The sequence below is a fragment of the Podarcis erhardii genome (genome assembly GCF_964252035.2).
Source record: "Podarcis erhardii genome assembly, chromosome: 10".
Classification (NCBI taxonomy): domain Eukaryota; kingdom Metazoa; phylum Chordata; class Lepidosauria; order Squamata; family Lacertidae; genus Podarcis; species Podarcis erhardii.
The window spans coordinates 25,943,589-25,964,392 of record NC_138500.1 but is presented as its reverse complement, the minus strand read 5'-3'; the positions used below and the strand labels follow the sequence as shown (position 1 = coordinate 25,964,392).

The 20,804-nt window shown below is 40.3% G+C and overlaps 1 protein-coding gene across 1 annotated transcript in view; it reads right to left on the bottom strand.

The window, feature by feature from the left end:
• Positions 1 to 20,804, bottom strand: part of POLR3B (RNA polymerase III subunit B) — a 60,666-nt gene that overhangs the window by 24,591 nt on the left and 15,271 nt on the right. The window contains exons 13-21 of the mRNA XM_081878371.1: positions 16,273 to 16,434; positions 15,489 to 15,689; positions 14,582 to 14,744; positions 14,104 to 14,257; positions 12,686 to 12,760; positions 12,093 to 12,191; positions 10,989 to 11,116; positions 3,520 to 3,729; positions 1,078 to 1,236 (exon numbers count right to left, since the gene is read on the bottom strand). Coding sequence (XP_081734497.1) covers positions 1,078 to 1,236; positions 3,520 to 3,729; positions 10,989 to 11,116; positions 12,093 to 12,191; positions 12,686 to 12,760; positions 14,104 to 14,257; positions 14,582 to 14,744; positions 15,489 to 15,689; positions 16,273 to 16,434 — 1,351 coding nt within the window. The remainder of the gene's footprint in view (positions 1 to 1,077; positions 1,237 to 3,519; positions 3,730 to 10,988; positions 11,117 to 12,092; positions 12,192 to 12,685; positions 12,761 to 14,103; positions 14,258 to 14,581; positions 14,745 to 15,488; positions 15,690 to 16,272; positions 16,435 to 20,804) is intronic.

Below are 20,804 nucleotides of genomic sequence, written 5' to 3'. Positions count from 1 at the left end.
ACCTGAAACTGTTCTTAACCTGAAGCACCACTTTAGCTAATGGGGCCTCCCGCCGCCGCAGCGCGATTTCTGTTCTCATTCTGAAGCAAAGTCCTTAACCCCCGTAATATTTCTGAGTTAGCGGATTCTGTAACCTGAAGCATATGTAACCTGAAGCGTATGTAACCCGAGGCACCACTGTATTTAAAAAAGTTTTCAAGTAAAGAAAAAATTGGCAGTGAACAGACTACTGAGTCTTATTATTCTAAGTGGACAGTTTTAAAAAGGTACCAATAAGCTTATTATTATTATTTATTGCACTTATCTGTTAATATTACATAAAATGTCTCAAAAAGACATAGAGTTGTAAAAGAACATCAAATACAAAAATTTTAAATAACATTAAACCCCCATCAATGACTAAAAGTGCTCATCCTGCAATGTTACAAAAGGACAATCATGTTCCATCCCACTAAAGGATGAACACATAGTATTATTTACTAAAAGTGATCATTTTAATGACAGTGCCTCCTCCATCATACTAAAAGATAAACACCAATACAGGCTAAGGTTTCATCATATCATCTGATCCCAATTAATAGGGCTGGCCCAAAACATCTTGGCACCTGAGGCAGACCCCAAAATGGTGCCCCCTCCCCATCAGGGAAGACGGGGTGAAGGAAGATCTACATCAGGAACAAGGGTGGCGGGGAGGGGAGAAAGATTGTCATCAGGATCTGCCCCTGTGACTCCAACCGCCTGAGGCAGTTACCTCACCTTGCCTCATAGGTGGGCCAACCCCACCAATTAAGAACCAAATGCCAGGGCAAACAAGAACTTATTTGCCTGGCACAAAGTTTTCACTTTGTTTAGCTATACTCCATCTTAAAACTCAACTTCGACAAAGCATGCATTATAATTTCATTTACTCTCTGTTACATTGAATGCTTGCCCACTATTATTAATCCCTCAGCCCTTCATATTTACTGTTACTCTGATGGAATGCCACAGGGCATGGGGCTGCCGTGTTCTGTATTGTACCTAGCACACTTGCGCAAAATGATAGTTTCGTAAAATACACAAAACATCACTTTATACCTGGAGAGCAAATACCATCAGCATCTAGAATTTCATGGCGCCAGATTGGCTTGTGTGTAGCTGCATCCAGCATGGGTCCCATCACCTTGTCAAATGTCTGATTTGTGTAACGCTTCAGAGTACACTTGGCATTCTTGTACACGAGACACCTTCCAAAACCTCAGAGAAAGCAAACAAGTTGATCAAAATTCCTACCATGAGAGTTAGATAGTTAAGTGACTATTACGTTGCAAGTTCACAATCTACCTCTACAGTACAGAAATGAGCCCTCTGAAAAGTTACTTATAACAGTGCTTCTCAAGCTATCTGATGTGGTAGACCGGCAATTCCCATCCCAAGGTACCAGGGCCTGGTACCCTATTGAGTCCCTGAAGCATCCCACCCAACCTGGGCTGTGGTGGAGTCACTGGGGTTTGGCAGCTGGTGGCTTGTGAACTGGCACTGGTCCGTGGACCACCACTTTGAGTAGCACTGATTTATAAGATAATGCAACTAAAAATATATTTCCCGGACACCTTTATAAGTGTAGGGCTGTGATCCTACTAGAGAGGGCCTGAAAAAATATATATGGAAAAAATTGGTGTGGGGAGTAGGTCTCCTGCCCAATTTTTCTGGTCCCCCTCCCTAAGCTTTCATATATCTAGATTCTATGTGTAATTGCAAGTATAGGATCAGGCTGCACCAATTTTGGCATGGACCTCTGCAGGCTACAAAAGCCGGCATTTATTTATTTATTAAATTTATATCCTCCTCTTTTTCCGTGAAGAGCCAAGGGCAGCAAAGATAAAAACAACACAATTAAAAATAAAACAAAATAACACATTTAAAACATTGTAAAATAATTAAAAATGTCTCTAACAAGTTCTATGAAAATGTGATGGGCCTTATAATGCAATAAAATTGTTAGTTTTAAAGCATCAGAGATTGCTAATATGGCTACTCTTGTCAAAACGGTGAGTTCAAAGTGGCCAGAAACTTTCAATAGTTTTAATAAAGGCCTCAAAGTATTTTTTAAAAAGAAGTATCACCTGTAGTTTGCCCTTCTAAAAATATCAGTCAATGATACTGATAACTTTTGCTTGTAAGAACTAAAAGTTAGAGCTAAACATACAAATGCACTGAGTTTCCTTCCTTAGCCCTAACTGACTAAAACACATACATATTTCTAAACACAAGTAGAATGCCTTTGAATAAACTTTGGATTGAAAACCCAAAAATAGCTGTAAGTTATGCTTGACGTATCTACATTATTCAGTGATACGAAGTAATTCTGAACAGTCTTTGATTTCTCCCCAATGTTAGCAGTCTGCAAGAAGGAAAACATTCTGCTTTAAATCATGTCTGCCATTGTTTTAGAAAAAAAGAATAAATTAAGTGTGCAGACATTAATGCCAAAGATACATGTCTAGGAATACGAGTATGGCTGCCTGGCAACTAGCAAGGAGGGGTGCAAAGGCTGGGGAAAGTGTGCTAGGATGTATCAGCAGAAGCTGGCAGGAAAGTTTTGTGGCCACGCAAAATAAATGTTAGGCATTTCTCAAGGGAGATGGCACTTTGAAAACGATTGTTAGCACAACACTAAAACCAGATCATCCAGACAAGCTTCATCAAAGTGAAGACAGCAGGATACATTCATACACACACACACACACACACACACACACACCAACCTCCGGCAAAATTTAGTACGTTCCTTTTGGTCAGATGCCAGCTCTGCTAAAGGATATATGACACTGCAATTGTACACATTAAAAAACATTGGTTTAGAAAGCTTGCTTCCTTTTCAAAAAGTACTCTGGTTCAGGATTAAGTATGGAGATTTGCTAGGCAATTTTATACTGCCTTTTCCCATTTTGTTTGCTGTAACACAGTGGCTGCAATTAGGTGTAATGATAAACGATGGTCTATTGTTATGGGAAGAAGTCAAACTATAGTAATAGCTTAGCCCTAAACCATAATTTGAGGCTTCAAATGTACAGGCCAATTGGGTTCAGAGATGCCTGCTTCCTTTTGTTTTCAATCAGCTCAGCATTCCCAGTTTTCTCTTGCAGGGGCTTCTGAAATCAGAGCAATGGCCACAACTATGATTTTCTGGTTCAGGAATCATACCAAACCATAGCTTTTACAAACCACAGGTTTAAAAACACATGACAGGTCACAAACCATGGCTTGTTAAGTGAAATATTACCCTAAATCTGGGGTAGCCAATGTTCTGCCCTCCAGTACTTTTGGGACTCCAGCCCCCATCAGCCTCAGACAGCATGGCCAATAGTCAGAGATGATGGGATTTGTAGTTCAGCAAAATGTCTGAAGGATACCACAATGGCTACCCTCTCCACTGAACTGCAGTTAAATTTATTTACCATGGTTGAATGAATTGAGCTGAAGAAACATAGCACTCAATCCACTGATAATGGCAGAGCATTATGAGGTCCTTCTTACCTCTGTCTAAAGAAGCTTTGTTTAACACAAGAGCATCTTCAATGTCATAACCACTGTAACTCATCACAGCAACTGTGGCATTCTGTCCAGCCGGCAGTTTCTCAAAATCTATGAGTTCTATGGTTTTTGTTTTAACCATTGGTCTTTGGGGATACGCCAAGAGATACATAAGAGTATCTATTCTGTTTCTCTGATTATATCCAATGGTACCTGCAATTTAAAACAGATATTATTATTATTATTATTATTATTATTGTTATTGTTATTATTAATATTTCATTTATACACTGACTTTTTTTGCTGTAAGGACTCAAGGTGGCCTACAGATAAAAACAAGAATTGCTAAAAACATTGAAAAAACAATAATAAAAGCAAACAATAGTAAAAGCAAACACTGACAGAATTAAAACTATAATCATACAGAACATATGTTTAAGACATACAAATAAATGCAATAAAAACAGCCCAGCACCAGCCCTTTCACTAAAAGCAGACAGTTTCCCCAAAGCCTGTTGGAACAAGGGCTTCAACTGCCAGTAGAAGGGCAAGGAGGGAGCCAATCTAGCTTCTCCAGGGAGGAAGTTCGAGTCTGGGAGTAGCCACTAAGAAGGCTCTGTCCTGCATCCCCACCAGGCGTTCTTGTGAGGGTGGTGGGACCAAGAGGCAGGCCTCCCCTGAAGATCTCAAAACCCAGATGGGCTCGTATGAGGGAATAGTCTTTCAGGTAGCTTGGACCCAAGTTGTGCTGGGCAATTATCACCAGCAAAATAGCTTGGATGATTCTTGAAAACACTGTTTTTTACAATACCAACTACTAGCAAATGGTATGGAAAAGTCATCAGAAAAAGCTGCAAGTACCCAGGCTCTATAATTTGTCTGATAGTGCTTTCAAATAAGAGGCGCTAAAGAGTGCTCCATATAGCACTTCTTCAATCTACCTTCAGCTAAGTCTCATCTGTCCTCCTCCTCTGTCTATGTATGCAGCATTTATAGAAGAATGTACCAAAGTGGCACACATATCAAATGAACAGCAATATATATACACAGTTTAAAAAGGACTGTAGTTCATGTTTGTAGACCCATGGATATTAATGGACTTAAATTAGTCATGTTCATTAATATCAGTTTGGGCCCACTTCAAGTATGACTAGTATTGGAGACAGTGGGTCTAATTCAGACCCTAATGGATCTATGCTGAGTAGAACTTAGTTGAATAAAACTCACAGTCATAATGCCAATAAGCAAATGTTATTATTAAAACTGTGGAAGACAGGAGTGCCTGGCGTGCTCTGGTCCATGGGGTCATGAAGAGTCAGGAAGGACTAAACAACAACATAATAAAACTATCCATCTAAACAACTTTTTATATTAAAAAAAAACCCCAACCACCCTGGGTTCACCATTGCCTCAGTGTTTCTTTCAACCTCACTAACCAAACGAAATTTTACAATACATGACTTTTCTTTCTCCCTCTTCTCTCTTTTTAAAACAGTAACATCATAAAAACCTAAACCTAAATCAAGAAATGCTTGGACAACATGGCTGTACAGTGGTACCTCGCGGTAAGTACTTAATTCGTTCCGGAGGTCCATACTTAACCTGAAACTGTTCTTAACCTGAAGCACAACTTTAGCTAATGGGGCCTCCTGGAGCCACCGTACCGCTGGAGCACGATTTCTGTTCTCATCCTGAAGCAAAGTTCTTAACCTGAAGCAATATTTCTAGGTTAGCGGAGTCTGTAACCTGAAGCGTATGTAACCTGAAGCATATGTAACCCGAGGTACCACTGTATCTCCAAAGGCCTGAGCGCATCAGTCTACTTTCGGCAACATTTTTTTACCTCAAGGTATCACCTGTCAGCCCTTGTGTTACCCATCCTAGAGCTAGGCTGCAAAAGCCACTATAAAGTCTATTTCTCTATCAAGAACTGGGCTTGCAGCAACCTAGTTAGAAATACAGCAGCTATTTCAGTGGATTAGCCATGGGGCAAGGCATAATGGCTGCAATCCAGAGCTGTGCCTGTAAAAGTTTCCCTTTTCAGAGACATGAATGGTGAGTGCATTCCTGAGGTTCCATAAAACCTTTAGATAGCAATCAGTGTATGAACATCGCTCCCTGAAAAGGCCAACCTTTCCTGTATGTTTGGAAGTTTACTAATGAACAAGGCACAGAGAGCTGGATCCAGACACATTCCCATTGATTTCAATACATTTATTCTAAGCATGACTAAGTTTGGATCTAACGATAAAACCACAGCGGACTTTGCCACCAAACTCTGCCAATTTGTCCTTACCCACAACAACTTCAAATTCGGTGATGACCTGTTCCTTCAGATCAGCGGCACAGCAATGGGCACCCGCATGGCCCCACAGTATGCCAACATCTTCATGGCAGATTTAGAACAACGTTTCCTAAACTCCTACCCGCTCAAACCTCTCTTATACCTGCGATACATTGATGATATTTTTATCATCTGGACACATGGTCAACAGACCCTGGACACCTTCCACCAGAAATTCAATGATTTTCACCCCACAATCAACCTAACAATGAATCAATCTATGCAAGAAATACATTTTTTGGACACTACTATAAAAATACAGGATGGGCACATAGACACCACCTTATACCGTAAACCAACTGACCGACAAACATATCTACATGCCTCTAGCTACCATCCCAAACATACCAAACAGTCCATTGAATATAGCCAGGCACTACGTTACAGCCGCATCTGTTCCAATTCTACAGACAGAGACTCTCACCTAAGAGATCTACAGCAAACCTTTTTAGAACTAAAATACCCAACAGATGAAGTTAGACAACAGATCAACAGAGCCAGACTGATACCCAGAGAGAACTTGCTGCAAGACAGGCCCAAAAAAGAAAATAACAGAACACCTCTAGTCATCACATACAGCTCCCAAGTTAAAACAGTACAACGCATCATCAGAGATCTACAACCTCTCCTGGACAATGACAGTTCTCTTTCTCAAGCTCTGGGAGGAAGACCTTTCATTGCCTACAGACAGCCACCCAGTCTTAAACAACTCCTAACCCACAATAATACTACAACCAGACCTAACACGGACACTGGCACCAGAGCCTGCAATAAACCCAGATGCCAACTTTGCTGCCACATACACCCGGACAACACCATTACTGGCCCCAACAACATCACACATACCATCTCGGGACTATTTAATTGCTCATCGTCTAACATTGTGTATGCCATAAAATGCCAACAGTGTCCTTCAGCTCTCTATATTGGACAAACAGGCCAGACCTTACGCCAAAGAATAAACGGACATAAATCGGACATCAGGAATCACAAGACAGAGAAACCAGTAGGAGAACATTTCAATCTCCCAGGACATTCTATACAAGATCTCAAAGTAGCTGTTTTACTACAAAGGAATTTCAGAAATAGACTGGAAAGAGAAGCTGCTGAATTACAACTTATCACCAAACTCAAAACCATGGAAAAACCTGGTCTGAACAAAGACCTTGGATTCTTATCTCATTATACATGACAAAGCCATTTTTCACCTTTTCACCCCTTGCTTTTTCCTGTAAGACCTATTGCAGTCGTTAAGAGTCGTCAACAGGCTCATCACAGCTATCTGCCAATCACCCATTCCCACCACCCTTCTGAGTAATACCCCTCCCCACCTTCTCACTATATAGAAGGGTCTGGAAACTTCTGTTTCAGTGTATCTGAAGAAGTGTGCATGCACACGAAAGCTCATACCAAGAACTGACTTAGTTGGTCTTTAAGGTGCTACTGGAAGGAATTTGTTTTGTTTTGACTATGGCAGACCAACACGGCTACCTATCTGTAACCAGAAATAGTGCTTCAGGTTAAGAACTTTGCTTCAGGATGAGAACAGAGATCGTGCCCTGGCAGCGCAGCAGCAGCAGGAGGCCCCATTAGTTAAAGTGGTGCTTCAGGTTAAGAACAGTTTCAGGTTAAGAACGGATCTCCGGAACGAATTAAGTACTTAACCCGAGGTACCACTGTATGCATTCTTCCCACTCCTCCATAAACAGAGGAAAGAATGCTAAAGTATAAGTTTGTGTTTTTAACACAATTCAAGAAACACTGATTTGTGTAAACCATAGTTATGAATCCTCATCTGATATCCTGCTTTGCTAAACTATGGTTTGCACAAATTAGTTTTCTGTAATAAGACAAAATAGGAAACAGCAGTTTGTTACAAACCATAAATGGCAGGTTAACATTTCCTCTCTTTGTGTGGGAAAGCGGAGAGGAAGGGAAGGGTGGTGTGTGAGTTGCAAACACTGGCTGCAGCATGTTCTTGTAACAACAAGCCATAGTTTGCTGTGACATCTTATGTTTTTAGCTTGTTCTGTTTTATCTGTGTAAGCTACCTTTAGTCCTGGACTGGGGAAAAGATGGGATATAAATAAATATATACTCCTCCTCCTGCTGCTGCTGCTGCTACTGAATGTATTATTTATATGGATAATTTATCTCTTTGAGTTCCTTTTAATATTATATAGCTGGGATCCAATAGCCTTGCACATCCAAGCATTTCCACATGTGCACTAAAGCTTCCTCCAATTATGTTCTACTGAAACAACGCACACCGCATGAGACAAGAGACTTGAAGGTCCTCCAGAATTTGGAGCAGCTTCTCCATAACTTCTAAAGTTCTGCTGCATATATAGAAGCTACTCAGGAGTCCCTGTCATCATTCATCCAGAGACTGCTTGGAGGAATATGATACTATTACATTGATGAAGCCCAGCATGGTGTCACCCTGCTCAGTGCCTGGACGCAACACCACCTGGGAGCCTCAGATCAGCTGCATTCTAAGCGTCTTGAAGGAAAACCAGGATATAAGCATTGTAAGTAAAATGCTTAAATAGTCTTGCAACAGCTCACCCAAGCCTATAACCTGAAACCATATTTTTCGCTATTGAGTATTCCCACTATACTTTCCAAAATACATCTACAGCACCTGCATATTATGGGACACACCCATTTCCTTCACTTGAATGACTGCTAAGCCTAAGGATGCAATTTTTGCAAGCAGTGAAAGCATTTCAGTGATCAGAATGGGGCAAGGCTGAGCAATGGGTCCTTTCTTCTCAGCAGGAAGCTAAAATGCTATCTCAATAATCCCAAGCTCTTGACAGCCCAGGAAGTGACTAAATGGACTTGAACATGGATCTCCTCCAGGACAATACAAAGACAGTTAGTGGCAGCAGGGGGTGGGCAAAGACGACTATAGAGAGGGCTGGGGTGATTTTTTTTTAAAGGGCAAACGTATCTGATGCGATGAATCACCGCAGACAGACTCAAAACAGTCAGTTTATGAGACTCAGCACAAAATTTCCTCCGTGCTGATATTACTTAGCAAATATCCTAGTAAATAGGAGGACTTGGGAGGTAATTGCAACTATGACCACATAGGGGGTGTTTTTTTCCTGGTGGGAGGGAGGAGATTCCATAGGTTTTTCGCAAACGTTCCGCACACAATGTAAAAACTCAATTTAAACAAATCTGTAATATTCCAACTTTAAAAATGCAGTTTTGTCTCCCTGCTCTTTCTTCAGAGTCAGGTGCTTTGCAATAGCAGACAGAAACAAAGCCTTAAAAAAAATATATTACTAAAGATATTCAGCAGCTTTTGTGTTCCCAGCGTCAGCAGTAACGTCAGAGGATTGTATCCAAGGAGCTAAATGTGCAAGACCCAGGGTCAAAGCAGCTGAATACACCAACCTCAGAAAACACAGACAATGAATTGCAAATGACACTGAAAACAAAACGAGAAAAAAAGACCTTCACACAGAAAACTACAAAAGAACTCTACAGATACTGAATTGGCTTTCTGTACACACTGATCCTGCTTAACTGTGTGTGGTAACTAACCAAACCTTCTGAGGCTAATAGTCCTAAAATAGAGTCCCCGGGGCAGGGGCGGGGAGGATCACAGTAAAAAAAGAGAGACAAAAATAAAATAAAAAGTACACATATATATAAGTTTTTTCCTCCAACTTTTTATTTCTGCCAGAAGAAGTGACAGAGAAGGAACACAATTCAGTTTAAAAATTTATTCAGGGAAATGTGATTTCCAGAAATAACACATACATAATAGTAAAGTATTAATAGTAAATATTTTAAACACAACTTGGTGTTAACTTTTCAAGAGTAAGTCTTAATAACTGAACATGAGATAGTAAGAACACAACTCTCTGGCACTGCTTGCAACTGAAACTGCTCCAGATAAATTTTTCAAGGACAGTGTCCAACAGTGGGGATGGGATGGGATGGGAGAGATTTATTCACAAAGATATTTTTTTGGGGGGGGAGGGGTAAATGACTCAGTTTAAAGCTATATGATACAATGCAAATTGGTAAGACCAGGAAGTGCTAAGTTTATTTTAATGAAGGCTTGAAAGTTTGGGTGTGTGTGTGTGTGTGTGTTTGTGTTTGTGTGTTACCATAAATGAGCAAACATATGATACAGGGGTCAACATGCGCACAATGCACCCATGCACTGCCCCATTCATTTCAATGGAAAGAGCAAGTTTTGTGTCCACAGGTTCTACAGACTGGGGAGGTGGATTTGCACCCCTGGAATTACCATGCTCATTTAACGAAATAATAGTGATTGCTAGATTGAGACAAAATATCTTTTTTGGAAGGCGATATTGTATTCCTGCATTGACTTATGAACTGCATAACTAGCACACTCTAATATGAACTACTGGCAGGTGGGTTTGTTTGTTTTTGTGAACCTTATACACTACTTTATATGTATTTGTAATAAATAACTAATGGGGAAAGGTTTTGCCAGCGAGCAAAAGATGGCAAAACATTTGTGAAATAGCACAGCGATGCATTACTATTTGAAATTTAGCATATATGAGAATCTGCTGCTTTTCCACAGTTGTAGTTTGGTATTATGTGTCTTTGCTCAAAGGTATCATCCACTGAACTCAGATCTGTAAATGTACTTAAGATTTCAATGCTCGTATTATTTGTTACCACATTAAGAAGCCACTGATAACGAGTGCATTCCAACTTTTCTCAGAAAGGGAAAATTCATTGTAACTACATTTCCATATCTAGATCTTGTTGTTAAAGAACTAGCAATTAATACTGAAAGGTTACACACATTAGTGATTGACAGGAAATCTCCATGTTCTCTGTCAGTCTTTGTGTGCAGTTTTTATTTTTATTTTATAAAAAAAATATAGAGAGCACAGAACGCTGCAGTGCAAGGTGACATAAAGACACTTGCTAGCTCTCCAGCACTGAAAAAGCAAGTACAGTAACTTTCATACTAGCAATGCTGTTTTAAGCATCTTTAAAAACAAATTTGAATCTCACATTCCACTATGGAAAAATCGGCTTATTATCAATGGTTTTAAAATAATTTAATACTATAGAGCTTGCATAACAAAGCAACTACTCAGATGTGAGGCACAGGTCTTACCCATAGCTTGCTTCCCCATAGCACACTGGTAAGTGTTTCTTGGAGACTGGTTATGGTGAGGGTAAGGAATGAGGCCGGCACACACGCCAAGAAGAGTAAAAGGTTCAATCTCCAGGTGTGTTGTCTCTCTTTTAAGCGGAGGTGGGAGGAAGGGGAGAGAAACAAAAAGATCATGATTATGTCGTTACGTTTCGGCTCCCAAATGCTGAAAACCTGGAAGTAAATGCTGCGGTTTTTGAACATTTTTCAGAACCTGAATTTCCAACACAGCTTCTGCTTGAGTGCAAGAAGCTCTTGCAACCAAGCCTTGGTTGTCAAACGTTTCGGAAGTCAAACGGTCTTCCGGAACGGATTACGTTCAACAACCAAGGTTTGACTGTATTGACAAACATGAAGGCTCAAATATGTATTTCAGGGCTTTCATGAACCAGGGAAATAATGGAAAAGTCACACAGTTAGACAGCGAAGAAGAGAATGGCAAATATAAGGGCTGCATCCACTCCATACATCTGAAGCACTAGTATACCACTTTAGCGGTGGTGGGAACCCTGGGGACAGCAGCTTGTCAAGTGTCCAGGGAATTGTAGCTCTGTGACAAAACAGTATCATCATGGTGTGACTGTGACCATGCATTCTAAATCACACAAAGCGTTCCTCTATTGCATTTTACAAGTCAGTAATCTAGTGATGCCTTATAGGCTGGAAGCTCCAGGGTGTACAAGAAACCCCCCACCCACTCCAAGGGTTTCCATAGTGGGAAAATGTAAAGAGATATGCTGCCCTGGGACCTTTGGATGAAGGGAGGCGTACAAATTAAATAAATAATAACAATATAATATGACTGATCTAAATGGGGAAGCACGCTTGTTCAGGAACCCTGTGAGTGCATTCATAGTTCCATCAGGTATACAAATGAAAGACAACATAAATATCCCTGAGGAGCATTTTTCATAAATATATAGCATACTTTATCTCAGATATCTGCATATATATGCATCATTCCCTGCTTTCTCACTCCTGTAGGCCACTCAACACAACATGAGGAACTCCTTCCTATACCACTACCAGCTTTACCACACAAATTTCTTAACGCAGAACACTTACTTTGTGATTGTATGTTCATACAGTGCAATGTTGCAGTCATTTTCCTCGTTCACATCCAAATATTCAACCAGACTTTCGTGTAAAAAGTCTTCAAAATTCCTGAAGGCAGAGCATGAATGTGTAAAAATAACTTACAAATTCCACATTAAGGCTGTGTTATTGCATCTATTTTAAAAAGTGAATGGCCAATTTGTGTAGAAACTGAACTGTTACTACTACTGTGAACTCAATTCTTCTGAAAACCGGCTCGTATACTATCATGAAATGAAAGTGGGGTTTGAGGCTGCCTGATACAGGGTCAGATTGCTGGTCTCACTAGCTCAGCATTTTCTACACCAGGGAGGGGAAGCCTGTGGCCCTCCGCATGTCACTGGACTCCAAATCCCATCAACCTCAGCCAGCATGACCAATGGTCAGAGATGATGCAGTAGCTGAAAAATATTTGGAGGGACAGGTTCCCCATCCCTGGTCCAAACTGACAGAAGCATCTTCTTTTTTAATTGCTACAGGATCATACTGTGATTTATCCTAATTTCTGCATAGCTATACCTAGACAAGGAAACAAGCATACTGCATCTTGCCCAGTTCCTTACCTATAACCTTGTGCAAGTTCTTCCATGTGCTTGCCTGTAACTGCAGGTTTTTGCTTCTTTACAATGATGTAAGGCCTGCATTAGGGGAAAGGAAGAGAGTTAAGCAACACGTTGCATATTGGTTGATAAATCCTTCAGGAGCCTCAAAAGCTGTAGATCCAAACAGTTTTCACTTTTCTCAATCCTCTCCTTAATCAGGGACCATATTTTAATTTCAGATGAAGGTTTCTGTTCATCATAACAAATCCTTGTACAGTGTTCCTTCTAACGGAACAGTATTATTTAAGCTTGCCGCTGAGTATCGCGACATTCATTAAGCTTATATATAAAAGGACGAGCCGAGTCAAGTTTATTATACCATGCAGGAGACCTAAAAACCAAAACAAATACAGCAGCTAATGCAATAACTAAGAAACATTAGCAAGGGAATAGGAGGGGTATTACATATAATATATTGATCAGCGAATATAACATTCCGTTGATATCACCTACCTACGTCCAACTCCACGCTGGAGAACAAAAGTATAAAAAATTATTTCCTATTTGGCAGCATGTCTTTCAAGCAGGAATGATTTTTCTAAAAGGCTTCTACCAGAACCACCACACAGAAACACAAAGAATGGCATGCACAATCAAAACGTCAAGGGCTGTTTCTGTTTGGACAAGACGCTCTCGCAGTGTGCAGTAAATAACTGCAATATACTCGGGAATTCCACTCTAAGTCCATGCTAATAGTTCAGAGGCTAATTAGCACTTTTAAATGTTGAAGTGGATATAGGAACCACTGCAAAAGGATTACAAGGGAGTTGGGGAAAACTGACAAAACTTATTAGTCACCCAGTGGCCCAGTTCAGACAGTTATTCAAGGCTTCATGAAACATGGTTTGCAAAGCTGGGAATGAGCACTAAGACTTAGCAGTCCTCCTTCCCTCCTCCGTCCAGTACTTGCTGGCTTAGGGTTGTAAATCTTGACTTAAAATTAAGCCAGGGTTTCCTGTTATGTCCGAACTAGACTAAATATCAGTCAGCTGGTTAACTCTGTTAACACTGGCTTATTTTATTGGTTTAACAACTGCCGTTAAAAATAGATTTTTCCCGTTTGGGCCGAATGAGGAACTTTGCTATAATTCCAAGCTCAGATCTTCAAAATGAAGCTGGCATGTGATGGGAGGAGTCGAGCTCATTTCTGGCTTAAAGCCTTGAACAATCATCCAAACTGGTCCAATGTAAAATACACTGGTGCTGCCTTTTATTGCTGAAACATGCATCCATCATGCTGGACCTTCTGAACAAAAAAGGATTGTTTAGCAGTCACCTTGTCAAGTGAGTTTATACGAAACCTGTTCCTGAGAATGAGCTGAAAGAACATGAAACTGCAGTTGCAGTCATTCAGGGAAGGTGTATTTCAAGTTCCTTACCGGCATAATCGTCCTCCATCGGAGGAAATATACACACATCTGTCGGTAAGATTTGTAGAGATTGAAACAAACTCGTTGATATAACCAGCTCTGCGCATTAGCCGAAATGTGTAGACAAGCTTCTGATGGTCTCGGATGACCCCGAGGATGTTGCCTGTTCAATAAAGCAATTATGTTAAGCATTCTCATCTCCATTACCCGCTATTGCACAACTCTGCCACCTTTCAGACAGAAGGGGCCAACCGTGGCTCTCCATGGTTGTGAACAGCCTATGTTGCTGCCAATCCTGCTCAATCCCAATTTTTCCTAGGACTTCAGAATTCATGGCTCTGACAGCTGCAGTGCTATCATTTGTAAACCACATAGAAGTTTCATTTGCAATGAAGTGGCATACAAACTCTGTCAAATAAAATAAAATTTTAATCTTCCACCTATACTTCTAAGCTAAACGACCCAGAAAATTTCAGAAGTGCCATACCGTTAAGGAAAACAAGGAACACATTTGGATAGGAAAGTTCTTCTCCACACAAAAGGTTTACATCTTCTACTCCCAGGTTACCAGCTAATTTAATTATAGGACCATCTTCCATATCAGTCGTAATGTGAGTCATGAGTGCTAGGTTTTTAACCAAGCCACAGGCCTGAAAGGAAAAGAAATAATAATGAAAAAATACACACACAGTTAATTCATATAAAATTATTTTATTTATAGCCAAATAACCAGAAAAAGACAGCTCAACTGCCTTATGTAACGAGAAGTGGATTTCCTTAACTCAAAACTGACCAATGACAAACTGAGTTTAAGGAGTTGACTGGTCATTTAGAAAGTGACGTAATTGCCTTGACCTTAATCCAACAGAAAATCTGGAACCGATTAAAGAAACTTGTTAGTCAGAAGCAACCAAGGAATAAAGCACAATTGATAGAAGCAATCATATAATCTTAGTTTCACATGATAACACCTGACGAACTAAAATCCTTGGTTCATTTCATGGGATGCCGTTTTTAGGGCTGTAATTGCAGCAAAAGGTTTCCACGCTAAGTTCTGACAGAAATGGTGAGAAGTTACAAAATATCCTTTGTGGTTTTCTGTGTATAACTGATTTTATTTGGCTATAACTTTTGATAGGATGAAGACAATCCAACACAGCTTGTTGCATTATATTCTGCATTAAACAATCTTTCTAATGATATGCAATATTTCAGTATTATGTTATGGAATAATTCTAAAGAAGACTGGTGTTATGAGCCATCAAACCTCATAAACACACATTTTGCAAAAGGTTTCCACTATTTTGGCCGCTAGTGCAATTGTTCAAGTTCAACTAATGGTTCAGCATATCAGACTGTGATAGTGGAAAATAAAACAAGTTCATGGTTCTTACCTCTCCTTCAGGAGTGTCTGATGGGCACAGCATACCCCACTGAGATGGCTGCAGAGATCGGGGACCACTCACTTTTCTAGTCTTTTCAAATTGAGAAGAGATCCTTGTCATCATCCCCAGAGCAGAAATATAGGACAGGCGGGACAATACTTGAGTCACACCCTGACGATCCATCTTGAATCTCTTCAGTGACCAATTCCCCTAAAAGTCAAGAACGACACAAGTCTGTCAAAATGCATTAGAGACTGTAACTACTTTTAAAAGTGGTAAAATAGTATATGAAAACAGATCAATCCATATTTGAAAACATGGATGATTCTTAACTATGGTGGTAAAATAGCTCCAGCTTTCCGCCTGTCCTCAAGACTTTAGGGCAGAAAAGCCTGGTGACTATTTGCATAAACAGAAACAATACAAGCCAGTGCTATTCTGAAATCAAACTGTGCAAGAACAGGAAGTGGAGTTTGCAGCAACCACCAGTCAGCTGGTTGGCAAAGACTCCAAGCCACACTTTCGGCAGTGATAGACATCACTTGGAAGCAACCAAGGGGATCCAACTTTAAAAGGTGCCAAATGAAAGCCTGGTTGTCAAGGGCAAATGGAAGCACTCCTGAAGGATGCTTTGCATCCATGTATTTACCTGCCCCACTCCTGACATCATGCATGGATTGGGGAAAATGTTCTCATGGGCCAAATGAGGACCCCCTGCCCAGCCTAATCAGGCCCATGGGCCAGAGATTCCCCACTGCTCTCCTACCCCTTTCACAGCAAATGAAACACTTACAGTGGAGATGGCATTCACCATGCCATTAGTGATCTGATCCTGCCGCATGTGCTTAACTACATCAAACTGGGCTGCCCTCTGCTTGGGAATTACTTGATCAGCGATCTTTTTCAATTCAGAGTTAAATTTTTTGAACAAGTCTTCAAACAGAAGGGAAAGAAGCTGCAACAGAAAAAAGGAGATTTACAGCGGGAAGCAAGCAATGCATTTAGCGATGGAAGCCACACTGGAGATGCATTAATTGGAGGGCCATTCCTTTACGTTGCTCATCCTGAAATAAGAATGGCACTTTTCACAATCTGACCAAACGACTACAACATAAACAAATGATTCTAGTTTATGGGTAAAGTAGTAATCTGATTTTCAACAAGACAAAGGTCAGAACTCCTTCAGTCTGTTCTTAAGAACACTTGAAATAAAACGGCTAAACTGCTATGTAAACGACACAGAGAGGTTCTACTGTAAAAATAACTATAACAAACAGATATACAAAACACCAGAATAGCCTGTTTAAACCGTGGATCCTATAAACCTAACTGCTCATCTTCTGGCTCACCAAATGATATCTTTTAAATTTTAAATGTAGAGCTTTTAAAATAGATATCTCACATTACTATAGAAGAACTACCCTAACACATTTTTCATTTTCAGAATTGCTAACCTATAGATAAGCTGTAAATGTCTCAGTAGCCAAAATATGTTATGAAAATTGAACCTGGAGTAACTCCTTGAAGAACTATCAGCATGGGAAAAGGATGATCCTTTCTAGTTTCGTAACTCTGTATTTGTTCTTTATCCAATTACTTCCTTCTAACTATTTCTTTCACTTTATTATCATTTTTAACATCACACTTGTCTTTTGGTTTGCTCTCCAATCAACCCATTCACATTTCACCCAACTTCGCCTAATGAACTTTAGTGGGAACCTAATCCATCTAAAATTTTGCACTGCAAGCTACACATGGATTGAATGCCCACTCCCCACCCACCCCTGCTCCAAAGAAAAGCCTTTCCTGCATCCCCTAAAGAAGAAGTATAAGCTCTAGAACTTGGCAATTCTATTCTAACTCTTGGTTTTTACAGCAGCTCTGTCAGGAAGACTAAAAATACAGCAGCTACCGAATGCCAAAAATACAAGTTCCCAGTATACAAAGCATTGTTAACTGCTAAACAAACTAGGTATTCAAACGGGCCCTGTTAAGACATTCTGGAGTCTATTGCATTATTTAATTCCTCCATGGAATTAAACCAATTTAAAACTGTCTCCATTTTCGAAGACGCATTAACACTACTGTGCCCCCCCCCCACTGGCCCTGGGCCAGTAACTGAATCTACTCTCCCACTGAACATTTCCACTCACTGTATTTGCCATCTTTTCATCATTATCATTTCCCTGCTGATTTGCAAAAAGCACAGACCTTTCTTTGCCTTCCATTGCATAACATAATCGTGAGAATTCATTTGATGACTAAAGTTGACATTTATGTGGGATAGTAACTTGAATTTAGGTCACCTATAATGATCTAGTTGGGAACTGTCACAGAGGTCAATGAAGGGTCAAGGGTAGATGGGATTCTGTGTCAATTGCACATATCAGTGACTACTCAAAACTAACGTTGGGCGCTGGAATCTTTTCCCCTTTGATAAGTCAATCTTTCCTGACATCACGCAAAACCGAGTTTCCTATGAGATAGTTCCTAAAGGATCACACAGTGGCAAGTAAATGGTCATGTAGATTAATCTACTAATGTGAATTCATCTGCAGAACCTCTGTGTGCAATGCAGATGCTCTAGATCCCTTCCCCTAATACTAGAACATGAGGTCATCCAATGAAGTTGAACACTGGAAGATTCAGGACAGAGAAAAATACCCAATCCTTCGTATAGCCCCCAGTTAAAGGTAAGAAGAAGAAGAGTTTGGATTTGATATCCCGCTTTATCACTACCCGAAGGAGTCTCAAAGCAGCTAACATTCTCCTTTCCCTTCCTCCCCCACAACAAACACTCTGTGAGGTGAGTGGGGCTGAGAGACTTTGGAGAAGTGTGACTAGCCCAAGGTCACCCAGTAGCTGCATGTGGAGGAGCGGGGAAGCGAACCCGGTTCACCAGATTACGAGTCTACCACTCTTAACCACTACACCACACTGGCTCTCAAAAAATTAGCTACCCCAGGATGCACTAATAGCCCACAAATTGGATGACTTTAAAGGGGGTTCAGGCAAATTCATCAAGGTTAAGGTTCTTAATGGCTGCTAGGCGTTATTGCTCTGTATTACCTCCAGTCTCAGAGGCAGCATGCCTCAGGAATACAAATGGAGAGAGTGCTAACACATTTGTCATTTCCTGCCTGTAGGCTTCCAATATTGTTAGAACAGGATCCTTGAGTTAGATCAGCCTTTGGTCTGATACAGAAGGGCTCTTCTTATGCTCAGATTCTGAAGTGAATTTTGGGAAGAGGCCAATATGGCAATGCCCTGGACATTCACACATTACTTGCAGATATCTAAACAAAACAAATTCCTTCCAGTAGCACCTTAAAGACCAACTAAGTCAGTTCTTCAAGAACTGACTTAGTTGGTCTTTAAGGTGATACTGGAAGGAATTTGTTTTGTTTTGACTATGGCAGACCAACACGGCTACCTATCTGTAATTGCAGATATCTGTTTACTTTGGGGCTTGGGTACCCATGTGAATGCTATCAGAATGAATCTTCCCTGGATGAGCCTAGGTAAGCAACAGGAATTTGCCTTATGATCCAACTAACTCACTACTGTCAACACTGACCAAGATAGGGGTCTTTCGACACAAAGTACCACTGAGTTATGGCCCTTCTCATATCTTTCTCTATCTATATTTTAAACAAGTACTAAGAAAAGGGCTGTTTCATTGATGGCATAAAAGATTATTAAATAATTAGTATATACGTGACTAAAAATTTCAACACTGACTTCAGAAGAAGTCACCACTGAACACCCTTTCCTGGCTCCTCCTGTTCAAAATAATAAAGTTAGGTTAGGGGGATACACTAACTTCTTGACATTTTTTAGTCTAAAGCATTCCTTGGCTAATTCCAGTACATCCACAGGCTTTCTCTAAGAACATAGCAAAGTTTCACAATAGCCCGTTTTTAGGTCAAGAGTAAGTGATTAAGGAGAGAACGGGATGGAATGCCAGTGATAATATTCATTTAATTTTTGTAGTGAACCCAGGGTCTTTCAGACAGGAGCATTGAAGAGCAAATTAAATTTGAGGGGTGGTGGTGGCGAAACATAAGGGAGAGGAACTGACAGCTCATCAATTGATTTCCATTGAAAATCCTGAGGAAAAAAATTAATAAAGTAGTTAAGCTGCTGAAATACAGTTTCACCAATTAGCTTAATGTCAGAGAATTCTAATTAGGCGCCTTGAGATTGCCATTTAGTGTTTAAGGCTTTAGAGTGCCAAATTCTCCTTTTCACACAAACTGGTTGCAAAATTAAAGACATTAGGCAGCCTTAATTATATTATCAGAACAGCTGGGATTAGTCAATCTCTGAAGTCAAGGCGGTTTTCTTTTGTCACAGGGTAAAAATCCCTTCCTTTCCAGGGTGCCGGATTTTGGTGCTGTTCCATATCTCGCCCATACAAAGCAAGCTGAATTAGAAAGAAAGAAAGGGGGGAAAATGCCAAACAAACCCTGAGGACAAAGACGAGGGAAATGCTCGGCAAATAATGAACACATTAAGGAAAGAGAAAAGGTAGGTGAAAAGATTAAGCTTGGAATCGGTAGGTTTCGCTAACACCTCTGCTGGCACCTGGCCTGCCAAGCCTCTAGTGGGCAGAAAGACTAAGAGAAAGCTCTGTAAACCAGCTTGGCTAGCGGAAACAACTGTTATCTAAAGCTAAAGCACATTTTGTACTCCCTTGTCCCATGGGGTGTGAAATTAGCTGCTATTGTTTTCACACATTTTTATAGACACAATGCCTTTTATGTCTTCACATTGTGTGGACTGCTATGCTTTTCCTCCTCATACAGGAACAGTCTTTTTCATTCAAATTTTTAAGCAACAGGATTTTTAGCTCAGAAACACAACCAGGGGTGGGTGTGGGTGGGTGGTGTGTTATAGGCTATTTGGAAAGAAACTCTAGCTGAAAACACTGAGCAATAGGCTTAAAGTGAGGTGTTCTATCAATTTGCAAAATACAGTCAGTCATATGTCAACAATAGAAAAACACACACATAAGGGATAGAAGTCTGCTTTCAGATGTATTTTTAGGAAGCTAGACTAAACAGTTTAAACCGTTAAACAACTCTCAACATATTAGGCATATGCCAGTATTTATGAACCTTTATCGTTCCAGAATCACTAATCAACAGAACCCACTGCAACAAGCTTAAAGTGTGTCTGAACCAGAAGCATCTGGGGACCACAACACACACAATTATTTTTCCACACTGAACCTGTTGTGCTGCAGCCTAATTCTCTAATTCATCATTTGGGTTGCCTTGGGCAAGGTAAAGCAACCAACGAATTTAATAAATAAATAAATAA